General features: G+C 48.6%; 1 protein-coding gene across 2 annotated transcripts in view; it reads left to right on the top strand.

The window, feature by feature from the left end:
• RFWD3 (ring finger and WD repeat domain 3) overlaps nucleotides 1–24,794 on the top strand; it is a 580,144-nt gene that overhangs the window by 292,186 nt on the left and 263,164 nt on the right. For both annotated transcript variants that reach the window (XM_069604073.1, XM_069604082.1), the window contains one exon: nucleotides 11,316–11,466. In XM_069604073.1, coding sequence (XP_069460174.1) covers nucleotides 11,316–11,466 — 151 coding nt within the window. The remainder of the gene's footprint in view (nucleotides 1–11,315; nucleotides 11,467–24,794) is intronic.

The following is a 24,794-nucleotide window of genomic DNA, read 5'->3' as shown; positions in this document are numbered from 1 at the left end:
TGCATTTCGTAGCAAATAATGGAAAATTGCTTCAAAGCGTTCAGGGGGGCTAAGTAGGGCACCTGAAGGATTTCAATCTCGAGGATGGATGTCCTGAGGCCTGGTATAACACTCTTGGGTCATCCACCCCAATGTGGCAAGAGGAGCAGAAAGCAATAGAACTGCCTAGGCAAGTACCCTGGAGTGCAACAGTACCTTCAATGAAGATCGATGTCACTGGTGAGGCCCCATGGTAAAATGAAACCACTCTGGTGTGGGTCTCTGGCCTTGGTAGCTGGAGGAAGATGTTTTGGCGGGAGCAGACTGTCAGACTTGACCACAGGGATGCCCAGCAGATGATCTTCGCGGCACTTGGTTGTAGAGGCTCGACACAACATTTGTTGTCCGGCAGACTTCCTTCTTTCTCTCGGTCCATGCCTCTGCTGTGGAGACTTCTACAATTGGGTTGGAGTCTCTGTAGGTCCAGACAAATGCCCACAAGTTTGCAGCCGGAAATGTGCTTGGCAAGACGATGCACTGCAGCAGTGCCAGAGGTACCAGGGTATTCAGAGTTTGCAGGCCCGGAAAGTCACGGCTCGTTGTGGGATTGCTCAAACTCTAGCTGGTCTCAAGTAGGGATGTAACGGTATAACGGTATACCGTTAAAGATACCGTGAACCACTTAATTGAACAATAATAACCGTCACATTGTTTATACCGTTATACCGTTCATACCGTTAAGTGTGCTTTTCAATCTGATTTGGAAAGGCTGCAGTAGGCAATTGCTGTGCAGTCTTGGTTTTGCACTGTTGGATGTGCCGTCTGCCAAGTAGTTTCAGTTGGAGCAGTTTTTAATGCCATTCCATAAACCACACGTGCCTTACACAAAATCAATATGTTAGCAATAGGAAGAATAGATACAGTGCCAAGAAGGAAAAGGATTTACTTTAGGGTGGCGGCTTTGGGGTTTATATATTTATAATGGATAATGTTCTCTAAACATACGGCAATGGGGGATTTCCCTGGTTCTATCATTGAATTTACATATAATAAGTCACACTGCGAAATTCACTCATCTCTGTGGGTATTCCCTGCTGCCATACCAAAGGGTAACATGTCAGTGATTACTGAACACCTTTTGGCCCGTGAAGAGAAAGTGTGTGTGTGTACACGTGTGTGTGTACACGTGTGTGTGTGTACACAAGCGTATACTACCATCAGCCTCCATTGATCTGTGGCATGCAGGTTATCAAGATGGCAACATGTTCATCTTCACCAGTAGCCAGTGGGGAAGCAAAAAGCCTAAATGACCACTTAAGAAAAGCTATTCAGTTTGCTTTGCCAGTTGCAGCAGGCCTCCACCCCACCCCCTCCTCTCCACACGTGTGTTTGTGTTTGGTGGAAGCAAGGCATTTCAGTGGAAAGTATGTTGAAAAGCCCAATTCTGTCCCTGGGTGCCTGGTTTTGTTTGTGACGATACATCTGTCAATTTATGACCTTATAGAAAATATTTGTTAAGATCAGTTAACTCCACCTGCTATACCGTGATAACCATGATATACCGTCATTTGGCAAGAAGGTTATCGTACCGTCATAAAACGAATACCGTGACACTCCTAGTCTCAAGACTGGTTAGGCCCACCAGTCCAAGGGAGGATGTTATCCGATTTGGATCTTCCCTGTCACACAGTAGAAAGGGCTGGAGCTGCAGCGGTCACTCAGCTCTGGCTGCAGGCATATTTTCTTCTTTGCAGTGGATTCTTCCAGCGGTTGACCTTCGCCTTACATACAGGAACACAGCCAGTTGGCATGCATGTTACGTTCAAACTTTGGCCCGCGACTGAGGCCAGTAGAGAGAGAGCCTCAGAACCCCCTGTTTTTGCATATTAAAAGTAGCTTTGGGTCTCACCCCAAGTTACTAGGGTAATCCAGACGTGGACCCCACTGTTCGTAAGGAGGCACAGCTCCACCTCACTGATGAGGACAAGCCAGGCCGAAACACGTGTCTTGGGTTGCTGTTGGTACTCTTGTTCAGTAGAGAATTGCCTAGCATTTCAGTGCTGGACTGCTCTTGGACAGGACAAAGACTGATATGTTGTGGCTATTTCTCTTCTGTGAAAGGGATAGTGAGCTAAGAAATCTGGTTGAGACTCCCCCGCTACTGAGGCCGGTAGAGAGTCCCAGAACCTACCTGCCTAGGGGGACCACCAGGCACCCACTCAGAACTTTATTTCCTGGTCTAGCCATTCGGAGATGCCAAAGTCTCTGACTCGTTGGCTGGCTCAATCTGTTCTAAGCCTGTTCACTCTACCGATTTTCAAATTAAATCTCAATAAATTAACATTACAAATTAACAATAAATGTCGCCTTCCCTCTCAAACTCGGGTGAGCAATCTAACTGAATATTTTAGTATTATATCCACTGAGTGCATAAATGTATTTCCGGTGACTCTGATTATAGACGGGTGAATTTTGATACGCATGTGTGGGATCTCTGGATACCGTGTCAAAGGGTGTCTGTTTGTAAGAAATCCAATTTTTTTTTAAAAAATAAAAAAGTGATTTACCATAAAAACCTTTTTTTTTAAAAAAAAAAAATTTTTTAACTAATTCAAGTTGCAGAGTTTGAAGTTAAAAACCAGGCAAATTATTTGTTTATTGTGAGATCTTCATTAATATACACAATCATTCCGTGTAGGATCTTGGTACACTTAAATAGAGAAAGCTCTGCTCGTTATTGGCATGTATACTTGTTTGGCAACTTATCTGACTTGGTTACATTTTTGCCTTCATATCATACAATGAACCTCCAGAAAGCGCAATGAAGGTGCTTTCCTTTAATCTAAACTGATCAAAGGGAAACACCTAGCCCCATAAACTGCTATGCAGGAAATTTAAATGGAAAACAGTCTTAAGGCAGGTAGACTGCCCTAGTATTCTATGATGCCTCCCAGTCGAAATTTGCCCTCAAGCTCATTGTCTGTGAAGTCAGCGTCTCTAAGCACTTCAAACATTTTCTCACTTTTATCTGCTTACTGTTTAGCATCCCTTTGTTTAGAGTGAAATGTGTGGCAATAAGAACATTTTTCACTATGCAGGTCCTCTTTGGCATCAAGACACTAGCTTCTTGCTCATTATCAAGAACCTTTATTCAAGGTCTATCAGTCCAAGGTAGATATTCCTGGCCCACTGAAATCATAGGATCCAAGAGGCTGCGCATGGTACATCTCTGTTAGGGAGAGCTCACTTCCGTAGACACTGCCTGCCCCCTTTTCCAAGATCGTTGGATTCTCGCCCCAAGACTGCGCTGTGGCTAAATTACAGGGAGCTCCTATGATACCATGCTCCGGAGAGGGATTAAGAATTAGAACCTCTTAACAGAGATCACCTAGAACGTTTGACTACATTCTGTCATGATGAGTCTTGCCTAATTGAGGACCTATGAGCCTTTTTGGACGCCACTGAAAGGACTGCAACAAAGTTTATTCTCCAGCATGCGGTCTGGCATGGATGCACATACTCAAGAATATTCCTAGTAGTCAGGCTGGGAATCCTCAGTAAAAGAAAAAGGTTTCACTTTAAAACGGTATTTCTCCTCTAAAGCGATCGCTGTTTTCTGGTCATACTGCCCCCATCCAGTGACAGTCCTCTCCCTAAGCCCAGCCTCAGGCAGCCATCTTCAGATCTTTACTGCACGCTTCAGTGTTAGGAGTCCTCAAGTTGCTCTCCAAGCTAGTTAGTATATTTTTTCGAAGTTTTTCACACTCTCCAGTGGATTTCTGTTGCACCACTGCCCGTGTGCTTTTTTTCTCATTGGCCAGCAACAGGGATCCGTTGTCAGTGAAGTTTTGTGCCCCTCAAGGGCTAAGATTCCTCAAAAGTTTCCAGAAGGCCATCTTGGGCCTACTTCGCGCCCTCCAACCATGACAGAGAAGGAGGAAAGGACCCTCTTCAAGCCCTGCACTGAATGCGGGCTACGGAATGTCTCCGTGGAGGACCAGCATCTACTGTGTCTCTACTGCCTCGGACCACAACGAAGATTGGTGCAAGATATGACGGAGCTTCTCTAAGAAGACCAAGAAAGACGGGCATAGCAGGCAGGTGGCATGGCTCAGTTCGATTTGTTTTCTGTGTTTTCCAAATAAACATTCATTTTTTATTTGCGTTTTTTGGATTGCAACTAGTTAAAATGTAGAGTATTTCGTCTGCTGTCTCTAGATGGAAAAGGAGATTATATCAGTCGAAGGGCAGAGCTCATAAATTCACTTCGCCAAAAATGTAAAAAAAAACAAACAGACCGTATGTTTTGGAGTACTGGACCTGGACCGATGATGGTCGAAGACGACTAGTCGTCAAAGGTAACCCTGTTTGAATGCTGGCTGTGAAACGACTGCTGCGCGTTTCAGCTGCTGGGAGGTGTACAAGGAAATTGTTAAAGCTTTTGGATTCGGGACATATTAAGAAATTGAACCTGCTCGAATCCAGGGCCCTGATGGATGGGAGTTTTTTCAGCTCTGTTGTGGCGACCTCCTATTCCTGAATACTAGAGATTCCGCCAATTCAACAAGAAGAAATCAGACCGCACACAAAATCGGTGCGTGTCTCTAGCCCTGAAGAAAGTGGTGACATTCATCTCTATTCCACTGGAACCGGTCGGCTTCTTTTGCGACCTGAGTAGACAAATACGGATCAGGGAGATCCCTACATCAGACCGCATTCCGATCCCAGTATTAAGAAGGGATCGTCATTTTAATAAACTGAGGAACGGAGTTCACACAAAAAACAGACCTCCGAACCCAAAGAAATGGGAGTTTACATTTGACGACTAGTCGTCTTCGACTATCATCAGTCCAAGTCCAATACTCAGAAACATACAGTCTGTTTGTTTTTTTTTAATTTTGGCGAAGTGAATTTATGAGCTCTGCCCCTCCACTGATTTAATCTCCTTTTCCATCGAGAGACAGTAGACGAAATACTCTACATTTTAACTGGTTGCAATCCAAAAAACGCAAATAAAAAATGAATGTTTATTTGCAAAACAACACAGAAAACAAACCAAAATGTGTGGAACCCTGAAGGCAAAATACAGGAATTTATAACCATGGGTTAATTCCAAAAGAGAAGTAATAATTGAATAGATGCAACTCGAATTCAAGTGTGATACGACGACAGGGAAGATTTGAGGTATTGATTCCCAATTCAGGTTCTAGTTTTGTGGATACCATGGCTCAGTTCAAGAAAGGTCTCTGCCCCGTGCTGCGAGCAGCGGCATGTCTCGGCCACGACCGGCCAGTCCAAAGAGCGGTCTCCCTCTGGAAGAGGTCGAGGTCCTTTTGAAGTCGCCCCATCAGTGGGGGTCCAAGATGAGGCCAAGAATCGCAAGTCTGGGTCCGCCGTTGGTTCGGTTCCCAGGTTGGATATGCTGCGATCACCATCGCGGTCTGCCTCCATAGCCAACCTGCCATCGAGCTCCTCCTCAAATGGGAAGTCGTCCACCCCGGCCAAGTTATGGGAGAAATCGGACAAGCCTAGGCCAGAGGAGAAGGCGGCTGCTCAGCCCAAGCCGTGACAGGCGAAGTCCTTGTTGACCACTTTGTCCACATCCGCTATAACGACCACAGAGGCGCTAGGTGCCTATCCGACGAGGGTGGCTCCTACAGTGCAGAGGGTATCCCTGCCTCCAAGGCGCGACATGTCTGCCGAAGCATCAGCGAAGGCTACAAGTACCGTGAGGGGTAGGGTGAGGGTGTAAGACACCGGTCCAGATCCCGGTTCAAGACCCTCACGGAGGAAAAAGGTGGGGGGGTGCAGAGGAGGCCCCGAAACAGCCCTCCAAGGTTTGCGTTCAACCAATGGACATCTCATCCACGGATGATGACCAATAGTCCGTTCATACGGTCCAGGAGGACGATGGCGCAGGGCCTAGCACTCCATTGTGCCATCCACAGCCAAGGAACAGATCTGTGGACATTCTGTCAACCCTCCATGCCCTGGTGACAGAGATCCAGCAGAGGTTGCCCCCAGCACCGACACCTGTGGTGCTGCAGGCTGCTGATCAGCCTCTGCGTACGAAGTAGAGGCGTCGGATGATGCTTTCTCATCAGTCTCCTCCACCACGCCGGGCCCCGACTCCACCAGTGGACTCTGATAAGCACATGGGTACAGAGACAGCCACAGGAACCGAAGAGGATGACGATTTCTTCCCGGAAGACAATGAATCGCTGCATTTGGATGCCCGTCATAGTCTCTGTACCAGACGAAGTGGGATCATTCCACTCTCTCTCCAGGGCCTCCGAGCTGGTGCCCGAGGAAACCAAGAAAGAGGGATTCTTGTACCAGTGACGAGAGTCCAAGAGGAAGACTATCATGGCGGTACCCTTTCTGGACGTCATTTTGGAGGAAGGACTAACCCTCGTGAAGAATCCATGCATGGCTCCAGCCAAACGAGATCGGTTGGAGAAGAAATACAGGGTGCCCGACTCCGCGCCCAAGTGCTTGAGGTCTCACCTGTCGCCAGACTCGGTAGTGTGGAAGTGTCAGCTGCCGCAAGGAAACATTCAGCCAACCCGGCCTCATCAGTTCCTCTGGACAGTGAGGGAAAGAAGATGGACACCGTAATTTACACTGTGGCATTCACGATCAAGGCAGCTAATGCTCTGGCTATCTTGGACCAGTACGACCGGGAGCTTTAGTACACGCTGTGTCCGAACCTGGAGTTCCTGCCCAATGACAAGAAAATATAAGCTCTCGCCCTTTTTCAGGAAGGGGAGTTGGCATCGGACTATGCCATAATGGAGTCTGCCTTTGTCGACGGGGATGGTTGAAGGCCACTAACTTTCGCCAGGACGTTCATGGGAAGATGCTGGATATACCCTTCAGCGAAATTCTGTTCGGGAAGGTGGTTGACTAGTCCCTTCAAGCCATTAATATAGATACAGAGACGGCATGTTCCCATGGCACTCTTCAGCAGCACTGCTAGTCTTGCTTTCACTCCTCCAGAGGAAAATTGAGCAGGTCTTCCAAGGGATTCTCCACTTCTTACAGGCAACCTCCCCGGTCCTCCAAGCAAAAAGCCTAAAGGGGTCGCTCCCAGGCCTACGGTAGCAGAGGTAAGTGTCTCTGTTGCCCGCAGGGCACCGGCGCCCAAGCAAGCCTGAATGGCCAAGACCTCGGGCCCCCACTCGTGCACCCCGGTGGGAGGCCGGTTTACTATCTTAGTGAGTGGAAGATCATCACAGACAGATTGGTGCTGGACGCTCTCGCCCAGCGACACACCTTGGCGTTCCAACGCAGGTGCCCACGTACTACACTGGTTCCCTGGCAGGAGCAGCACATCCCTCAGCTCCTGGAGGAAGTGTGAGCTATACTATGGAAAGGGGCGATGGAGCTCGTTGCCCAACGGCTCTGGGGCTCCGGAGTCTATTCCAGATACTTTCTGGTAAGAAATAAGACTGGGTTGGAGACCTATCCTGGACCTGCACCGTCTGAACAAGTACCTGAAGTCCCAGAAATTCAGGATGGTTACGTTGCAGCATGTGCTCAGCCAACTGGAGGAAGGGGATTTCTTGACGTCGTTGGACCTGAAGGACGCATACTTCCATGTCCCCCCTCCACAGGAAACATCTAAAGTTCTTACGGTTTGTGATGCAAGGACAACACGATCAGTTCATGGCCCTACCATTCGGCTTGAAATCGGCCCCAAGAGTGTTTATGAATGTCTGGCCCCAGTGGCTGCCCATCTGCGTCTGCAGGACATACACGTCTACCCGTACCTGGACGATTGGCTGATACGCGCCTGCTCTTGGCAGCTGGCCGACGAGCACACAAAGAAAACCGTACGACTAAGCTGGGATACTATGTAAAGTATCCAAAGTCCTGCCTAATGCCACCGCAGAACGCGCTGTTCCTTGGCGCCACACTGAACTCAGTGGCTTGCCTGGTGTCTCCCTCGGAGGAGAAGCTAGCAGCCATTCAAGGAAAGGTGCACCAACTGTCGTCCACGAAGACCGCCACAGTGCGGGCCATCAAGCTGTTGATGGGCATGATGTCATCCTGCATCTACCTCGTCCGTCTCTGCAGGTCTCATGTCTCTACAACATACTTGTGTACGCCTCACTTAATATACAGAGGACTATAATGATCCAAAACCCAGACGGTCACTGGGTCTGCTGTGGCCTAATTATTTAATTGGGGTGATATAATGAAATCGAAAAGACAGATTTCCTCAATACTGCTGGATAGCTGTTACAATATCCTACAGTATGGTAATTGATGTTCTCGCCAGTGCATTCTAAACAGCTATATTCAGTCCTGCTGTTCTCAAATTATATATAAGGATGCAATTCTTGGGGACCTTCGTGGACAGAGCCAGCATGTCCCCTTACCTTTCTTTGTAGATTTAAAGTTCTGTGATCAGCATTCCCTCCGTGCAATATTTCTGCTGCGGACACCATTATGTATTCATGCTTATATTGTAAAGTGACATAAGTGCGTGTGACATCAGATGGGTTGACGTGGGTCCCAAAGTTCTCTGAAGCCCTTTTTAGCGGAGTGTTAGATGAACTGTTCCTATTATAGTCATCTGCATAGATAAATGAACACAGATTTGTACATTAATCAATATGACATAAGAGGTACTATTTTAAGTCCAGTCTTGCAATAAAAACATGCATCATTATAATAGCTGCTGTTCCTGTTCCGTACCGTTATTAAGATCAATGTAATGTGTCCAATTCGTCTTGATAGCCACCTCAGTCAGTTTAACAATAATTGTCTATTAAGGGAAGAATAGATTTGTGTAGTTGGTGTTCTTGAAGTGTGTTGTATATTTTCAATGTCTACACTCGGTACGTCCTCTTGGAGTGTAATCCATTAATCTTGTATTGTAAGTAGAATAGACTGTGTGCAAATGAAATGATAGATGTATACACATCCTATTCTCTTATGTACCTGTGTTATTAGAATGTTTACATATCACTGTTGGTGTGTTTTTCAATTATTTTTCACAACAAATGATATATAATGATGGAAATTAAAACTAGAAACCTGTGTGTATTCGTGAAGTTGCAAAGCCGTGTCCCCCCAGTCGCACAGAATGCTTCATGTATGCGTGTGCTCCAATGAATCACCTATGATTAACTCAGTTTGAGACTCATTAAAAAAAAAAAAAAAAAGTGTGCCTGGAAAAACCATAAGGCCATCATTCCTTTAACAGCTGTTCATGATGATCCATTATACATTACATCAAGCATTGAAGAAGAATGTGCATTTCATGTTCTCTGTTCAGTCCATCCTATAGTGGCAGCACGTATTATAATTGATACACGTACACGCAAGACTGGACTTTAACAGTACCTCCTATGCCATACTGATAATCTAATGTAAAAATCTGTGTTCATTTATCTATACAATGGACTATAATGGGGACAGTGCAACTAAAGTTATAACATGGCTTCACAGAACGTTGGGACCCACGTCAGCCCATCTGACGTCATACGCACAGCGTTTGACATCACTTTACAATATATAAACATGAGTAAATAACTGCGTTCAGGGCAGAGATATTGATGGGAGAGAATGGCAAATATAGCACGTTAAATATACAAAGAAAGGGAAGGGAACATGCTAGCTCTCTCCACTTAGGTACTGAGAGTCTCATCTTCTATATAATTCTACAACAGCGAGACTGAATACAGCTGTTTAGAATGCGCTGGAGAGCACATCTATTACCACACTGTATATTGTCGCCGCTATCCACTAGTATTTACGGAACCCCCCCCCTTTTTTTTTATTACAACTTATCGCAACACCAGATATTAGATCCAGTTGAACCCCAATTAAAAACATTAGGCCACAACAGACCCACTGACCGCCCGGGTTTTGGACCGATATAGTCAAGTATATTAAATGGTGCGTCGCACACAAGTATTTTAACTAGAGGCTGTAATTTCACCTACAAACTTAACTTATAAAACCTGACAGTCGTGTAGCCAAAAAAGTGTTGAATGGAAGGTTTTGAATAAATCTGAACCACTGGCACTGCTCTGGGCAACCTTCCACACCACCTGCATTTCCTGCTTCTGTGGTGTCCTCTGGATGCCCACAATGTTTTGGATGGATTCCCACTTCCGAAGACAATGCACTCGATGGTCACGGGTCCCTGGGCATTGGGATTCTGCAACCTTGGAAAGTCTCACCAAGTTCGGGGTTGCGCCAAAATTAAGCTGGCCTTAAGGCTAGTTGGTCCCACCAGCCCAAGGGAGGAAGACATCCCGTATGGGTCTTGCCAGTTGAAATGAAAACGAGGTCAGCACAGCTGCAGGGCTCACTTGGCACCTCGCGGTCCAGGAGGGTGCTGCTGGCGTCTCTTCATGTCGTCTTTGTCAGATGTTGTCCTCCAGTGGTAGACTCTGCCATTAGTCCCAAAAACCTTGCATTTTTAGCAAGTTCCCATTCATTCACAGCCCTAGGCTGTCAGTCAGCTGGCCAATCAGAACTCTTTTTCACTCAGGCACACCTAGAGATTAAGGACCGGGATGTTTCCGGCTGAAGCCCGCCAAAGGCAAAATGCACAAAGCACTAAACCGGATTCAGACAACAGAGTAATCGCCCAGAGAGAACTAACTGACAAGAAAAGGCAAAAAAAGAAGACGGGGTCCATATTGAGAAAATGGTCACCCTTGGTTGCTGTACTGCAGCTGAGGAATCAGCCTGCAGATGCATGGCACAAGGTAGTAAAAAAAGAAACCACTGCCACCAGCCATTCAATTTAGTGTAACAGAACGTTACATGAGAAGTAGGACACTATGTAACCCCCCCAGCACTCCACGTAGGGTGGTGTGTGCTGGACCTACAATAAAAAAGGTAAGTAAGACGGGGGTCATCTTACTATTCTTGTGAACAGTAGTTCGCCCAAGAAAATGTAGTTAAACATTGAGAAGTCTAAGGGACTTCTCAGTGGCACTGCACAAAAGGTGCTGTGTCACAATGCAAAAAGCAGATGCCTATGGAGTTTACCAGACTCCATTAAACAGTAAAACACAAAAATCCTAGTCGGAAAAAGCACACGAGAGAGTGAGAAAGTCCCACTCACTCAGGAGTTAAAATTAAAAAGCCATCTATTGCCTACAGTTTTGAAAACGTGTGGATAAAGGTAACCCACGTTTACTTGGCCTATGCTTGTTTTGGTCCTTTACTTTGAGATTCAATTTCTTTAGCACAAAGTTGAGTTGGGAACAATTATAGTGGGATGTGGGCCATTGGGTCCTACAGGAATGCTCTTCATTTTGCCGACTGCTTTGATCTTTTGCTCACATCTTACTTTCCGTCTGTCCCAGGCTGTGGAATTAAGAAGATTAGTGCAGCAAATATGAAGAGCAGCCAGTATGTGCCAATTCACTCAAAACAGATCCGTGGGCTGGCATTCAGCAACCGATCTGATGGCTTGCTGCTCTCTGCTGCGCTGGATAATACGATCAAACTGACCAGGTGAGTGAGTGTACTGACTTGCACATTATTATTATTATTATTAATTCTTCTTGGTGAATCCCCCTTACCTGAGTTATTGAAGATTCCTTTTAGTATGTGTATACTGTCAGCTCAGTTTCCTTTTAGGACTTTCTAGGGGAAGGAGACTTGGCATGTTATGTAGGCAGCGATAACGATATGAAACCTGAGGATATGTGTGGCCCTTTCCCATTGCTTGTTGCGCTCGGCTTTCCTGCTTCTTTTCTTTGACAGTCTCTGGGGCACCGCTACTTTCTTTCTCAAGGGCTTTTGCAGTAGGCTGCTAGTGTCTAAGTTGGGCTTCTGAACTATTTATGCTGCATCTGTTGCAAGTAAGTGCATCATTCAGTGATTGTTTCTGGGTCCACACCATTACATAATTTTCTGCATCTTTGACTCCCTCATTTGAAAAGCAAGTCCAGGTAACATCGCTCAGCAGCAGTACATCTTTCGAGCATCATACATTTGGTGACAAGGCACTGAAGGGGGAGTACTTTCTTTTTTACACAACCTGGGTTGCTGATGTTTATTCTTTCTACAGGCCCATTGACTGGGATAGGAATTGACTCTAGTTTAAAGGGAAATATCTTTGCTTCCCTTTGCAACCAAAAAACACATCTAAACCTTGGACTGTGATGCACTGCAGCCTAAAAAAAGTAAGCTACGTCTGGCAATGAACTTCACCACACAAGACATCCTTGGAAGTGCCACAACCAGAATCGGTCTCCACCCCTTTCAGTACTGCATTCTGTGCCAGGCTTGTAAGTCTACACAGTTTGAGGCGTAAGGGTCTGCGCAACCATCAAGACCTTCATGCACAGGAGAGCTCTCCCTTAAGGAAGATGTCACAGTGGCATAAACTAAAGTAGCATAGCTGGCACAAGGAACACTTGGGATTCCTGGGGGTACACAAGGGTCTTGTTGGGTAGGTGTATAATGTGCTTGTTACACTGGGTGTGCAATGTGCACAATGTGCACAAGAGGAATGCAAGAAACACTTGGCGCAATGCTGGCGGGCATTGTAAAGAGCACCGAGTGTCAAATGAGCTCTGAGGGGGCATGAAGACCACATGGGAGCCTGTAAAAGACCAAGTTACTGGTTGTGTGTGTGCGCGCATAGGGAGACGTGAGCAACACAAGAATCACTAGGAGCAAAGGACACAGCCGCAAGCAACCCCATGTCGACGGATGCACTGCAAGGTGTAAGGAGAACTGGAGGGGATGGGGGAAGGTGCCACAGTAGCACTGGGATATTTATTTTAAAAGAAACTCACAAATTCATGCTGGATCAAAGATGCACTTGAGGGTGCAACTAGCACTGGGCTAAAGGAGCATTGGGGAGTGGAATGGGTTCTGTGGGAGGACAAAGAACACACAAGGAGCATGGTGGAGCACAGTGAGTGTAAAGTTCACACAGGGCACAAATAGTGCTGGGGCTTCAAAGAGCATTATGAGCACTGGGAGTTGATGGCGCACTATGGGGAATAATGCATTGGGAGCAGAGAAATTATATGGGAGGAACAAATGGTGGACACAAGCAGCAAAGGAAGGACGAATTAACACTTTGGGAGTTGAGCTAATTTGGTGGGCAAACATCACTAGGGGGAAACTAAAAGCAGTGATCCCATACATAGTAGTTCAGAAGGAGCATTATTGGTACTATTTATTTTTACATTTATTAAGCGTACAAAACCCTGCGGCATCAAGGCGCTGTTGCAACCAGTTACACTTACATAGGGAAGAAAGGTTGGGTGAACAGAGGCAGCCCATGTAGTCTCTGTAATAGTCCTTAGTTTAAAAGCCAAGCTTTCAAGGCCTATCTGAATGCCCAGTGCGATTGTTCCTCCCTCAAATGTGGTGGGAGTGCGTTCCAGAGAAAGGCGGCTACAGTGGCGAAACTGGCGCCACCACCTTTGGCTCGCTTTGATTTGGGCGGGATAAGTCTATGTGCAGAAGTCCTCATGGTGGGTCTGATGAACTGAGCTTTCACAAAGCTTTTAGACGGGTAGGGGGAGCAGTGTTGGAAAGGCATCAGTGTGTGATTGCGAGTGTTTTGAAAATTGTCCTTTCCTTGATCGGGAGCCAATGGGCATTTATTCTTGCATCCGTGATGTGCTCTCTTTTGGGAATGTTGAGAGCCGCTCGAATGGCATTGTTTTGGATCAACTGTAGTCTTTGAATGTTATATGCAGAAGTGCCCACAAATAGGGCATTGCAGTAATACAATCTCGCTCCGATGATGGCTCTTGCGATTGTAAGGCAGTTGGCTGGGGCAAAGAATGGTCTAGCAGCATTAATAAGCGGTATTACCCAAATTGTGTGTGTATATGTGTGTGTGTGTATATATATTTCTGATGTTTGTTAATCTGCTTAGAATCACATGCTGTGCATAGGTCCGACATCCAGTGGTCACTGCGGAGTATTGCATTTTGTTTTTCGTAGTCGAAAAGGGGACGTCGACAAGGCGTGTCTGTAACACTATCCCTATAGTGACGTGTGTTGTACCCACAATCCCTCACGCGTCGAGGTCCCTCAGATTGTTTTTTTCCGCCCAGATACTGGTCGCCTTTACGCGGAGCTCCTCGAGAGACATTGCAGATTTCATCTCCTCGACCTTTGGTCGTTTTCCTATATTAATATAGAACATATCGATCCTCCCCTCGACGCTGTTGTGAAGCTTCTCCGCCGAGCAAGATCTTCGACGGAGGGGACGAGCGGAGGAGATCCTTCAGCGTTGCCGAACACGTGGCCTGGCCTCGCAGGCCAAATACAGTAGGGAGAGTGGGGGTCGTGGGACATCTCTAATTCTTTTCTGAGAATGCCTTTCCTTTTCCCCTTCCTTTCCCTTGGGGTGGTTATCACGTTTTATTGCCTCAGCTATGGAGAGGACACCCTTTAGGTTTTGCCCGCTTTGCAAGGGCAAGTTTACTTGGAAGGACAAGCATTCACGGTGTAACCGCTGCTTGCCCCTCGATCACAAGGAGGAAGGTTGCACGGCTTGTCGGCTTCTTAAGCCGAAGACTCTAAAAGACCGTAGGGTCAAAAGGTGGGCGGCCTACGCTATGTCGAAGGCCGACGCTCCACCCACCGTCGCTACCTCCGACAGTGACGAGGAACGTGATACCACGACCTCCGCTACGGAAGTCGTAAACCCCCCTAGAGAGCGCACACGCGCTTCGTCGTCTGTCCCCGGCCCCGACGGGCTCGGCTCACGCCCTGCTTATGGGGATGAACACCCCGGCGACACTGACGCACACAAGACCACACATAAGCACACAACCCATGGCTCTTCTTTGCCGAAGGCAAAGAGAGCATCAGCGCCCAAGGAGACGCAGGTTTCACCGGCGGCCTCCTCGGACCGTTCGGGTTCGAAGCCCCTCTCGCAGCCGCGACCAGCGACTGGTCTTTCGGCAAATAAGGGCGCCGCCCCCAAATCATCTGCCGGAGCGCATCAGCAGAAAGCGCATGCCGCCATAGAGCGTTCAACACCCATAACGTCGAAACCACAGCTCCCCGCTGACAAACGAGTCGCTGAGAGCTTGGCGAGGATCGTGGTAGCCGACGCCCACAAGCGTACGCCGAAAGACACGTCGAGCGCTACGCAAAGGTCGAAAGACACACCTGAAGGCTTTTCGGAAGGCGACGGGACACTTTCCTCGACGTTATGGGAGAGGTCGAGCCGTGTTCAGCTACAAGACACCAATTTTCCCCCGCTAGACCGCTCAGGGGTACCCCATGAAACCATGGAAAGGCTCCATCTCTGCATGGAAAGGATGGAGAGGTTTATGAATGCCCAAAACCCTCCCACTCCAAAGAGAATAAGAGAAGGGCCTCAGGAGGACCCCAGGGCCAAAATTCCAAGATTAGTCAATCCCCACCAGGACACAGCCTCAGACTTCCACAGTGTGTATGACCTCACTGGGGAAGAACATTATTTTGAGGAAGAGGATGATTTTATGGACGAGGAAGACGGATGGAACCAGGAGGAAGGTCTGGAGGACAGCCCAGACTCGGTAGGAGAAGGCTTCGGAGAAAATCCAGAAGAAGGACCTTCTCACCCCTGGCAATCACCATCAATATATTCCGACACTGATGTCCTGAACCTAAATCCTCTTGACATTTCACCGGTTAGAAACACGTCTCCCATTGACGATCAACCCACATTTAATGCCCTGTTGCGCAGAGCAGCAGCACACTTCAAACTAGACACTGGGGAGCTCTCTCCTGAATTAGACTTTGTAGAAAGGGTAATTAAGGAGAAACCCCCGGTCAGTCAGACAATTCCCCTCCTCGCTTCGGTGAGGAGAAGAATCATCCCTTCGCTGTCCACACCCGCACTAATCAGAGGGGTCAATCCTAGAATTGAAAAACTTTGCACTCCTTCACCCTCAGACCCGCTGTACATCAGGGGACATTCCTTTCCGGATTCCCTGGTAGTAACCAACACAAGAAAGAGGGCAGGGGTACCACTTTCCACCAGTGAGGCACCACCTGACAAGGAGGGCAAGCGGTTATATGCCCTTGCTAAAAGAATTACATCCTCGGCCGCCTTTTCGGCAAGAATTGCCAACAACAATTCTTTGCTCGCTAGCTATGCGGACGCGCAGTGGGCCAAACTGCGCAAAGACGCCGAAGAAGCGCCGGAACCATTACGTACACGCCTGCTTTCAACTATTGGCGAAGGAACCCAGGTCAACCAGAGTATTGTGAAGAGCTCTCTGGATGCGGCAGAAACTGCGGGACATTCCCTAGTTCAGGGAATAGTCCTAAAACGACACGTATGGCTGCGCAACTCGGGGTTCAAACCGGAGACACAGGCGTCTTTAATAAATAAACCTGTTGAAGACTCCAACCTCTTCGGGAAGGCGGTGGATGAGGCTCTGGAGATGGCTAAAAAAGAGTTCGATACAATCAAAACTCTTGACCAAATCTCTAAGCCCGCTACCAGGCGCGGATATGGCAATAAACGCTTTTTTCGTGGCCAACGCCAACAACAAAACCAGCAGCAACAGTACCCTGCCACCAATTTCCAGACCAGTAGTGGCCAGTACAGTCAAAGAGGACAGCGTGGGGGCAAAGGAAGAGGGCGAGGGTCCACCCCAGAGGTTCCCAAGCCCCTAACAACACCAAGTGACGCGAAGATTCGCGTCCCCTCCCATGCAACACCGGTCGGGGGCCGGATAACCTCCTTTCTTCCAGCATGGGAGGGTATAACGTCAGACCGCTGGGTACTTTCCACCGTAGCCCACGGATACTGCATCAAATTCAACAGTTCCCCAACATACAAACCCCCGAGGGGACGACGCATGTCACCGGAACATCTTGCCATCCTTCTACAAGAAGTACAGCAACTGCTGGAAAAGGGAGCCATAGAGGTCGTGCCTCTATCTCAGGTAACGGAATGTATTTATTCAGTGTACATCCTTGTACCCAAAAAGGATCTAACCATGCGCCCTGTATTAGATCTGCGCCCAGCGAACAAGTTTATCAAACCCCAAAAGTTTCGTATGGTGACCCTACAGGAAGTGATCCCACTGCTATCACAGGGAGATTACATGACAACATTGGACATGAAAGATGCATACTTTCATATTTTAATGTTGCCAGCGCACAGAAAATACCTCCGGTTCATGATAGAGGGCAAACACTACCAGTTCAGAGTGCTACCCTTCGGCATAGCATCAGCACCAAGGGTATTCACGAAGGTACTGGCAGTGGCAGCGGCCCACCTGCGCAGGTTGTCCATCCCAGTTTACCCTTACCTCGACGACTGGCTCATAACAGGGGATTCTTACGAAACATGCTTCTCCAATACCCAAAAGACTGTAGACCTTTTGTTCCAGTTGGGCTTCTCCATCAACGAAAAGAAGTCCAGCCTAGACCCCAGCCAAATCAAACAATTTCTAGGGGCTCTAATTCAAACAAAGGACGGCCTCGTCTTCCCCTCCAAAGAGAGGGTTCAAAACATGTTGTTTCAGATCCCTCAATATGTGTCCGGTCGAGAAGTGACGGTACGCAAAGCAATGCGCTTGCTAGGCATGATGCCGTCGTGTATTTATTTGGTACCTCACGCGCGCCTGCGCATGCGCCCTATGCAAGAGTGGCTCAACAGCCAGTGGTGTCAGGCCAGCGGACTATGGGACGATCTAGTAGTGGTCTCGCAGGCCTTAGTTCTCTCGCTACGGTGGTGGACAAAAGAAAACCTAGAAAAAGGGAAACCCTTTGCCACACCCGCGGCGGAAGCCACTCTAACCACAGACGCATCCCTCACAGGATGGGGGGCTCACCTATCCCATCAGACTGCTCACGGAGAGTGGACTCCGAGAGTAGCATCCAAACACATCAATCTTCTGGAGCTACTAGCGGTGTTCAAGGCGCTAAAAGCCTACAAGGCAGGACAGTGATGGTCCTTACAGACAGCACCACAGCCATGTATTACATCAACAAGCAGGGGGGAACCCACTCTCCAGGTCTGTCCAAACTGGCCCAAAACATATGGAAGTGGGCTCTCAAACAGAATATGTTCCTCCTGTCACAACATGTACCAGGGGAACTCAATCTGCTGGCAGACAAACTCAGCAGAGATTTCCCCCTGCCCGAAGAGTACGAATGGCGACTGCACGAAGACATCGTCTTCGACGTCTTCACGCAATGGGGATTCCCAGAAATAGACCTGTTCGCAACCCTGGAGAACTCACAATGCCAAAGTTACGCCTCCAGGTACCCCCAAAACCAATCCAAGGGGAACGGTCTGTCGATTCGATGGTCAGGGAAATTTGTTTACGCTTTTCCCCCGACTCCCCTTCTCAACAAGGTGGTGCACAAGATGCACCAGGAACAAGTAACCATGATACTGGTGGCCCCAATGTGGGCCCGACAGCCATGGTTCGCTCACTTGATGGAGATGTCTCTATCTCCCCCAGTGAAACTCCCCTGCCCGTACAACATGCTGTCACAAGACAGGGGCAGGACGCTGCATCCATGCCCCCAGAACATGAACTTAGCAGCCTGGCTCCTGAGGTCGTAGAATTTGGACACCTACAGCTCCCGCAGAGATGCATGGACATCCTCAGGGAAGCCAGAAAACCTAACACTCGCCACTGCTATTCTAGCAAATGGAAGAGATTTGTCATCTGGTGCAGAGGAAAGAGCATCAACCCAATTGACTGCTCTCCCACACATATTGTTCTATACCTGACCCATTTATTGGATTCAGGTCTAGTGTTCAATTCCATTAAAGTCCAGCTAGCGGCACTTTCTGCATACACCACTTCCCAACTCAGTGTTGTGGTGGAAGATCCCTGTTATAAAGGCCTTCATGGAGGGAGTAAAGAGAATACACCCCCCGATAGCTGACCCAGCTCCCGGATGGGACCTTAACGTGGTACTTACAAAACTCATGGGATCACCTTTTGAACCCATGCACAAAGCAACTCTTAAAGACCTCTCTCAAGACTGCTTTCCTAATAGCTATCACCTCCATCAGGAGAGTAAGTGAACTACAGGCTCTTTCTGTTCTAGACCCCTTTGTTACAGTTCACAAAGATAAAGTGGTTCTACGCACTCACCCAAGGTTTGCTCCAAAATTCATCTCAAAATTCCATGTAAACCAGTCTATAGAACTACCAGCGTTCTTTCAAAATCCTTCCAACTTGGGAGAAAGGACTCTGCACACACTAGATGTGCGCAGAGCGGTCATGTTCTACATGGAAAGAACCAGATCACTGAGGAAGACTAATCAGTTCTTCGTCTCGGTGGCAGCAGGAAGAGAAGGGGATGCAGTTTCAAAGTCCACTATTTCTAGATGGATTGTCCAATGCATCACTCTCTGCTATACTCTTGCTAAGAGAGAACTGCCCTTTAGGCCAAGAGCACATTCTACTCGAGGCACGGGGGCGCCCATAGCATTCATTGCAAATGTTCCCCTTGAGTCCATCTGCAAAGCGGCTACCTGGAGTTCTGTGCACACCTTTACAAAACACTACTGTCTAGATGCACACTCTAGATCTGACTCCCAGGTGGGACAGGCAGTATTAAGACATCTTTTCTCTACTGTTCCTTCTCATAACCCACCGCCAACTCCGGGTACTGCTCGCTAGTCTATGCACAGCATGTGATTCTAAGCAGATTAACAAACATCAGAAGACAATGCATTACTTACCTTAAAAGCATTTCTGATGGTTGTATCTGCTTAGATTCACATGCGCCCACCCTTCCTCCCCGCTCGGATGGAAGGAACATAGACATCTTTCTATATTTCTCTCTTTTCTGTACTCACTCACGTCTAGAAGGCTCCCTCAGGGCAGAAAAATACAAACCGAGGGACCTCGACGCGTGAGGGATTGTGGGTACAACACACATCACTATAGGGATAGTGTTACAGACACGCCTTGTCGACGTCCCCTTTTCGACTACGAAAAACAAAATGCAATACTCCGCAGTGACCACTGGATGTCGGACCTATGCACAGCATGTGAATCTAAGCAGATACAACCATCAGAAATGCTTTTACGGTAAGTAATGCATTGTTATATATATATATATATATATATATAGGGGGTTGTGGGTGGTTCCCCCCCCCCCCCCCCCCCGCAGATATGTAACAATTGACCTTCACAATTCGGTCAATTGTGCAAAGGTCAATTGTGATTCGAACAATTGTAGTTCGAACAATTCGTATACATCCTAATAAGCTTCCAGGGGTAGGCAGCTGATGTCGCGATGGTGTTTACTTGGCGTATCATAGTGAGCGCAGAGTCTAGGTAGATGCCTAGAGGCTTCACCGAGGTGGAGACTGATAATTGCAGATTGTCTATGTTAAAGTTCAGATATTGGGGATTGATGTTTTTTTTCACTGAAGGGAGCCCTACTAGCAGGATCTGTTTTTCATCATTCAGGCATAGGCTATTGGCTGCCATCCAGGTTTGGATGATGGAGTAGGTTGTGTTCAGAGTGTTGGAGTCTTTGGGGTAGTTGGCAGTGAGGGGTAGCAGAATTTGCGTGTCATCGGCATAATTTGTGTAGGAAATGTCAATGGATTCCAGTAGGCCGAAGAGGGATTTGGTAAAAATATTGTAGAGAGTTGGTGAGACACAGGACCCTTGGGGCACTCCACACAATATGGGGGAGGGCGGGGCAGATGCGACTTCAGAGAAGACTCTGATTGATCAATCAGCTAGGAAAAGAGGCTACCCAGGCAGTGGCTTCTGCTGAGAAGCTGGCTGCTGAGGTTAGATGACTACAGAATATTATATGGTCTGCTAAGTCAAATGCAGCAGAGAGGTCCAGGAGGAGTAGCAGGGCTGGCCTACCTTCGTCTCTGAAGGAGTCCAGTTGATTTTTAGGTTAAAGGGTTGAGTCAGTCCTGTGACCGGGTCTGAAGCCCGATTGGCGCAGACTTAGGATTTGGTTTGATTCTAGAAAGTGCTGGATTTGTATGTATGCAGCACTATCTAGAATCTTGAGCAGAAAAGGGACTGTCGTGATGGGGTGATAGTTGGTGGGTGTGGTTGGGTCTAGTGCAGGCTTTTTTAGAAAGGGGAGGATCCAAGATTCCTTTATTGCGGCGGGGGCCGTGCTAGTGAGGAAGGAGGCATTGATGAAACTGGTGATGAAAGGAGTGAGGGCTTTTGCGCACGCTTTGATTACAGGGGCGGGGGCAGATGTCCCCTTTACACCTGGATGGTTTGAGGTTGGCCATGATGGAGGCTACTTCCCTTTCTGAGACTTGTTGAAAGGGGTGGCTTGAGCTTGGTCGGCTGGGTGTGGTGTTGGAGACAGGGTTTTCATGGTGGATTGCTTTGTGGAAATGTGTCTTGTAGTGTGGCGATGCGCCTCTTGTATGTTTGAGCACCATGTTACGTCTTTGGTAATGCCCGTCGGGTCTGGGGTAGCGGCATACAGTTCCTTAAGTATGATGAATAACTCACTTGTATTCGAATTTGCATTCGCAATTCGGTCATTGTATGACGTGGCCTTAGCTTGGGTTATTGCTAGTTTGTAGGATCTGGCTATGGATTTGAATAGGGTCATAAGGGCATAATTTTGGTGTTTTCTTCCATGCTGCTTTGGCCTGGCATTTTTTGGCTCTTAGATTTTGGAGGTTCTCCGTAAACCAGGGGTTGGCATGGGTAGAGTGCTTTTGCCTTGTAAGGGGCCAGGACACTACGAACATGTAGCAGGAGGCAAGGAGCATCTGGCTAGGGAAATAATATAACCTGTTTGCATAACTATATTTCAAATGGATTGTGTCCTCCAACGTATTCCACATCTTTGACATGTAATGTCCTCAGCTGTGCACTTTGGAAACTTTTTCGGCAGAGGGCGATCTGCGTCGATGGTGTCTGGTCAATGTCCCTCGAAGGCCTCCGTCGAGGGCGACATCACAGGATGTTATAAATAGGAAGCACGACGCCCGTATCCTACATTCCGTTTTTTTGTGAATGTGTTAACTTTGTGAGACTCGGCGCGCCTTGTGTGTTCATCTTAACGATGTCTTTCTCTTTGATCCCTCCGACTCCGCGGTCTGGCTTCAAGACCTGTTGGGGACTGCAAGTCGAAAATGTCGCTCACCGACCCCCCCCTCACCCCCTGCATTTGTTTGTGGTGCCTGGGCAAGTCGCAAGACACAGATGACTGCTCGAAATGCCAGTTGCTGACTGCCAAGGCCTTGTGGGAGCGGAAGGGGAAGCTCCAGCTAGGTAGGGGCTTTAAGCCCGTTAAGTCCCTAACTTCCAAGTCCAAGGGGGTTTCCACCAACGACTCAAGGGACGACTCGAGTGGTGACTCTCCACGTCGGAAGGCGTCCCGGGGATCTCGGTCCCGGAGTGGTTCCCGCCACTCGTCTTCCACGTCCCGGCACTCTAGGAAGCGATGTCACCGGTCGCCTTCCCCGTCCTCCTCTGAGGATGGTGCCTCGAGGAAGGTTACGTGCCCTACGAAGTCCTCGACTCCGGAGGAATGGGCGGCGTTTAAACAATCCATGTTTAGCGATTTTTCAATCGCAGGGGGTGGGTCCGGTCGTGCCTTCTGACGAAGTCGGCCAGGATCGGTCTCGTACCGTGGCTCGCACGCCTTAGGGCTCGGGTCCGCGACTCGCATCAGGAGCCTTCGGGTTCCCGTACGGACAAGATTCGAAGAGTCGAAAGAGACGTGTCTCTGTCCTCATCTCCAGCGAGAACACAGCAACCTATTGAGGGATCGGGCCTGCGTTGACTTGTTCGGCGCCGTGTCCGTCTCGGATATCGTGGATCCTCCATGGAAGGCTCCGTTGAAGTCTGTGAGGCCAGTTTTCTACTCCAGGCCCTCTTCTGTCACCAGGCCTGGGTTTCATCTCCCTCTGGCTGACATTTATGAAGAGGAGAAAAGGTCTGAGGTTGAGGATGCTCCACTTTTTTCGGGAGACAGTCAGTTGAGGAGTTGCGGCAGACCCTCCATGATGCCAGTGGGTTGGACACTTCTTCGGAAGTAGAATTCGGTAGGCCTGAGCCTGGGGCTCATGCAGTGTCTTCGTACAGGAGGCTGATTGCGAGGATCTCGGAGTATCTGGGCTGGTCCAGTTCTCCTGAAGACTTTGTGCAGGATAATCTGACGGATATTTTAGATCAAGGTCCGTCCTCTGACCCTGTTTTGCCATTTCATCTTACCTTGCAGAAAAGGGTTGCAACTGCTTGGCAGTCCCCGGAATCTCTTCCGGCTGTAAGTCTTTGACTAAGAAATAGCGCCCTTCCATTAGCGACCCCAGCTATTTATCTACTCGTCCCACTCCCAAGAGTTGGGTGGTTCAGGCGGCCACGCCTACCTCGAGGCAGGCGGCGTACCCTACCATCCCTCCGGATAGGGACAACAAGCGCTTCAATGGTTGGGCCCGGAAGGTATTTTCTGCTGGGCGCATGGCCTTGAAATCGGCCAACTCCACGTGTGCCTTGGCAAGGTTCTCACACATTCTGTGGAATTGTGTTTCTTTGGCGGCTGAGCATATTCCCAAGGGCGAAGAAAGGGATGGGTTCCTTGCTCTCGTGCAGGACGGCAAGGATGCTATGTGTGAATCCCTTCAGTCTGGTTTGAATACGGCCAACAGTGTTTGCCAGTCCATGGCTACGAGCACCGTTCTATGCAGGTTTGCGTGGTTGTCGAAGTCGGGGTTTGTTACGGATGTGCAGGCCCGTCTTCTGAACATGCCCTTTGATGGCGCACATTTGTTTGGCAGCAAGGCTGACGAGAGCCTTGAGAGGTTGCAGACCTCAAAAGCTGCAGTGAAATCTTTAAGCGCCGCAGTGCGTCAACCTCTGCCTTTCCGTCCTAGGGGAAGCAGTGGAGGGGAGGTTCCTTTCGTTACTACTCCTCCTTTGGTAGAACGAGAGGGGTCGCCAGTCAAAGGGGCCAGCGGAAAAGTACCCGTGGTGGACGGGGAAATCGTCGTGCCAAAGCCGCTCGGGCAGCTGCCTCTTGCCTTCAGGCACTGCCGCAGCCGCTTCCAAACAGTCATGAGGCCATGTCCCATGGTTTGCCGGTTGGGGGCAGACTGTCTCAGCATCTCGAAGAATGGCGTGTCATTACTTCAGATGCTTGGGTTCTGGATACCATAGCCCACGGCAACTGCCTTTCCTCCATTCAGCGGCCTCGCGACAATCCACCGGGGAAACTATCTTTGAAGCTTCCGGATCCGCTCCTTGCGCAGGAGATCTTGAGCCTGCTGGAGAAAGGTGCTATAGAACTGGTGCCTGTAGTGGAGAGGAACCGGGGATGGTATTCCCCCCTGCCCCCCTTATTTTTTGATCCTAAAGAAAGACTGGGATTGAGACCCATCATGGAGTTGCATTGGTTGAACAAACTTCTCAGGAAGGACAAGTTGAAGATGGTCACTCTTTCTCAAGTCCTCCAGGACCTTCAACTTCAGGATTGGTTGGTGTCTCTGGACCTCAAGGATGCTTACCTTCATGTGCCGATTCATCCCGCGCACAGGAAGTACCTGAGATTTGCGGCTGGCGACTCGCACTTTCAGTTTCGGGCCCTGCCGTTCGGATTGACCTCCGCCCGAGAGTCTTCACCAAGCTAATGGTGGTGGCGGCAGCATACCTCAGGCGAGGGGGGGGGGGGAATTCACATCTACCCCTACCTGGAAAACTGGCTGACCTGGGTGTGCTCTCCCGAGCTAGCTTTGGCTCATCTTGGTGTCACCTGCCGTACCCTCCACAGGCTGGGCTTCTCCCTGAATTTCAAGAAGTCGCATCTGACATATTCCCAACAGCTCCAGTACATCGGGGCTGCTTTAGACACGTCCTTGGGGAAGTGCTCGCCTCCCAAGGTAA

Source organism: Ambystoma mexicanum, chromosome 1p (assembly GCF_040938575.1).
Source record: "Ambystoma mexicanum isolate Mex_15411 chromosome 1p, UKY_AmexF1_1, whole genome shotgun sequence".
NCBI lineage: Eukaryota > Metazoa > Chordata > Amphibia > Caudata > Ambystomatidae > Ambystoma > Ambystoma mexicanum.
Note: the sequence above shows the minus strand (reverse complement) of the source record. Positions and strands in the feature narration are given on the sequence as shown.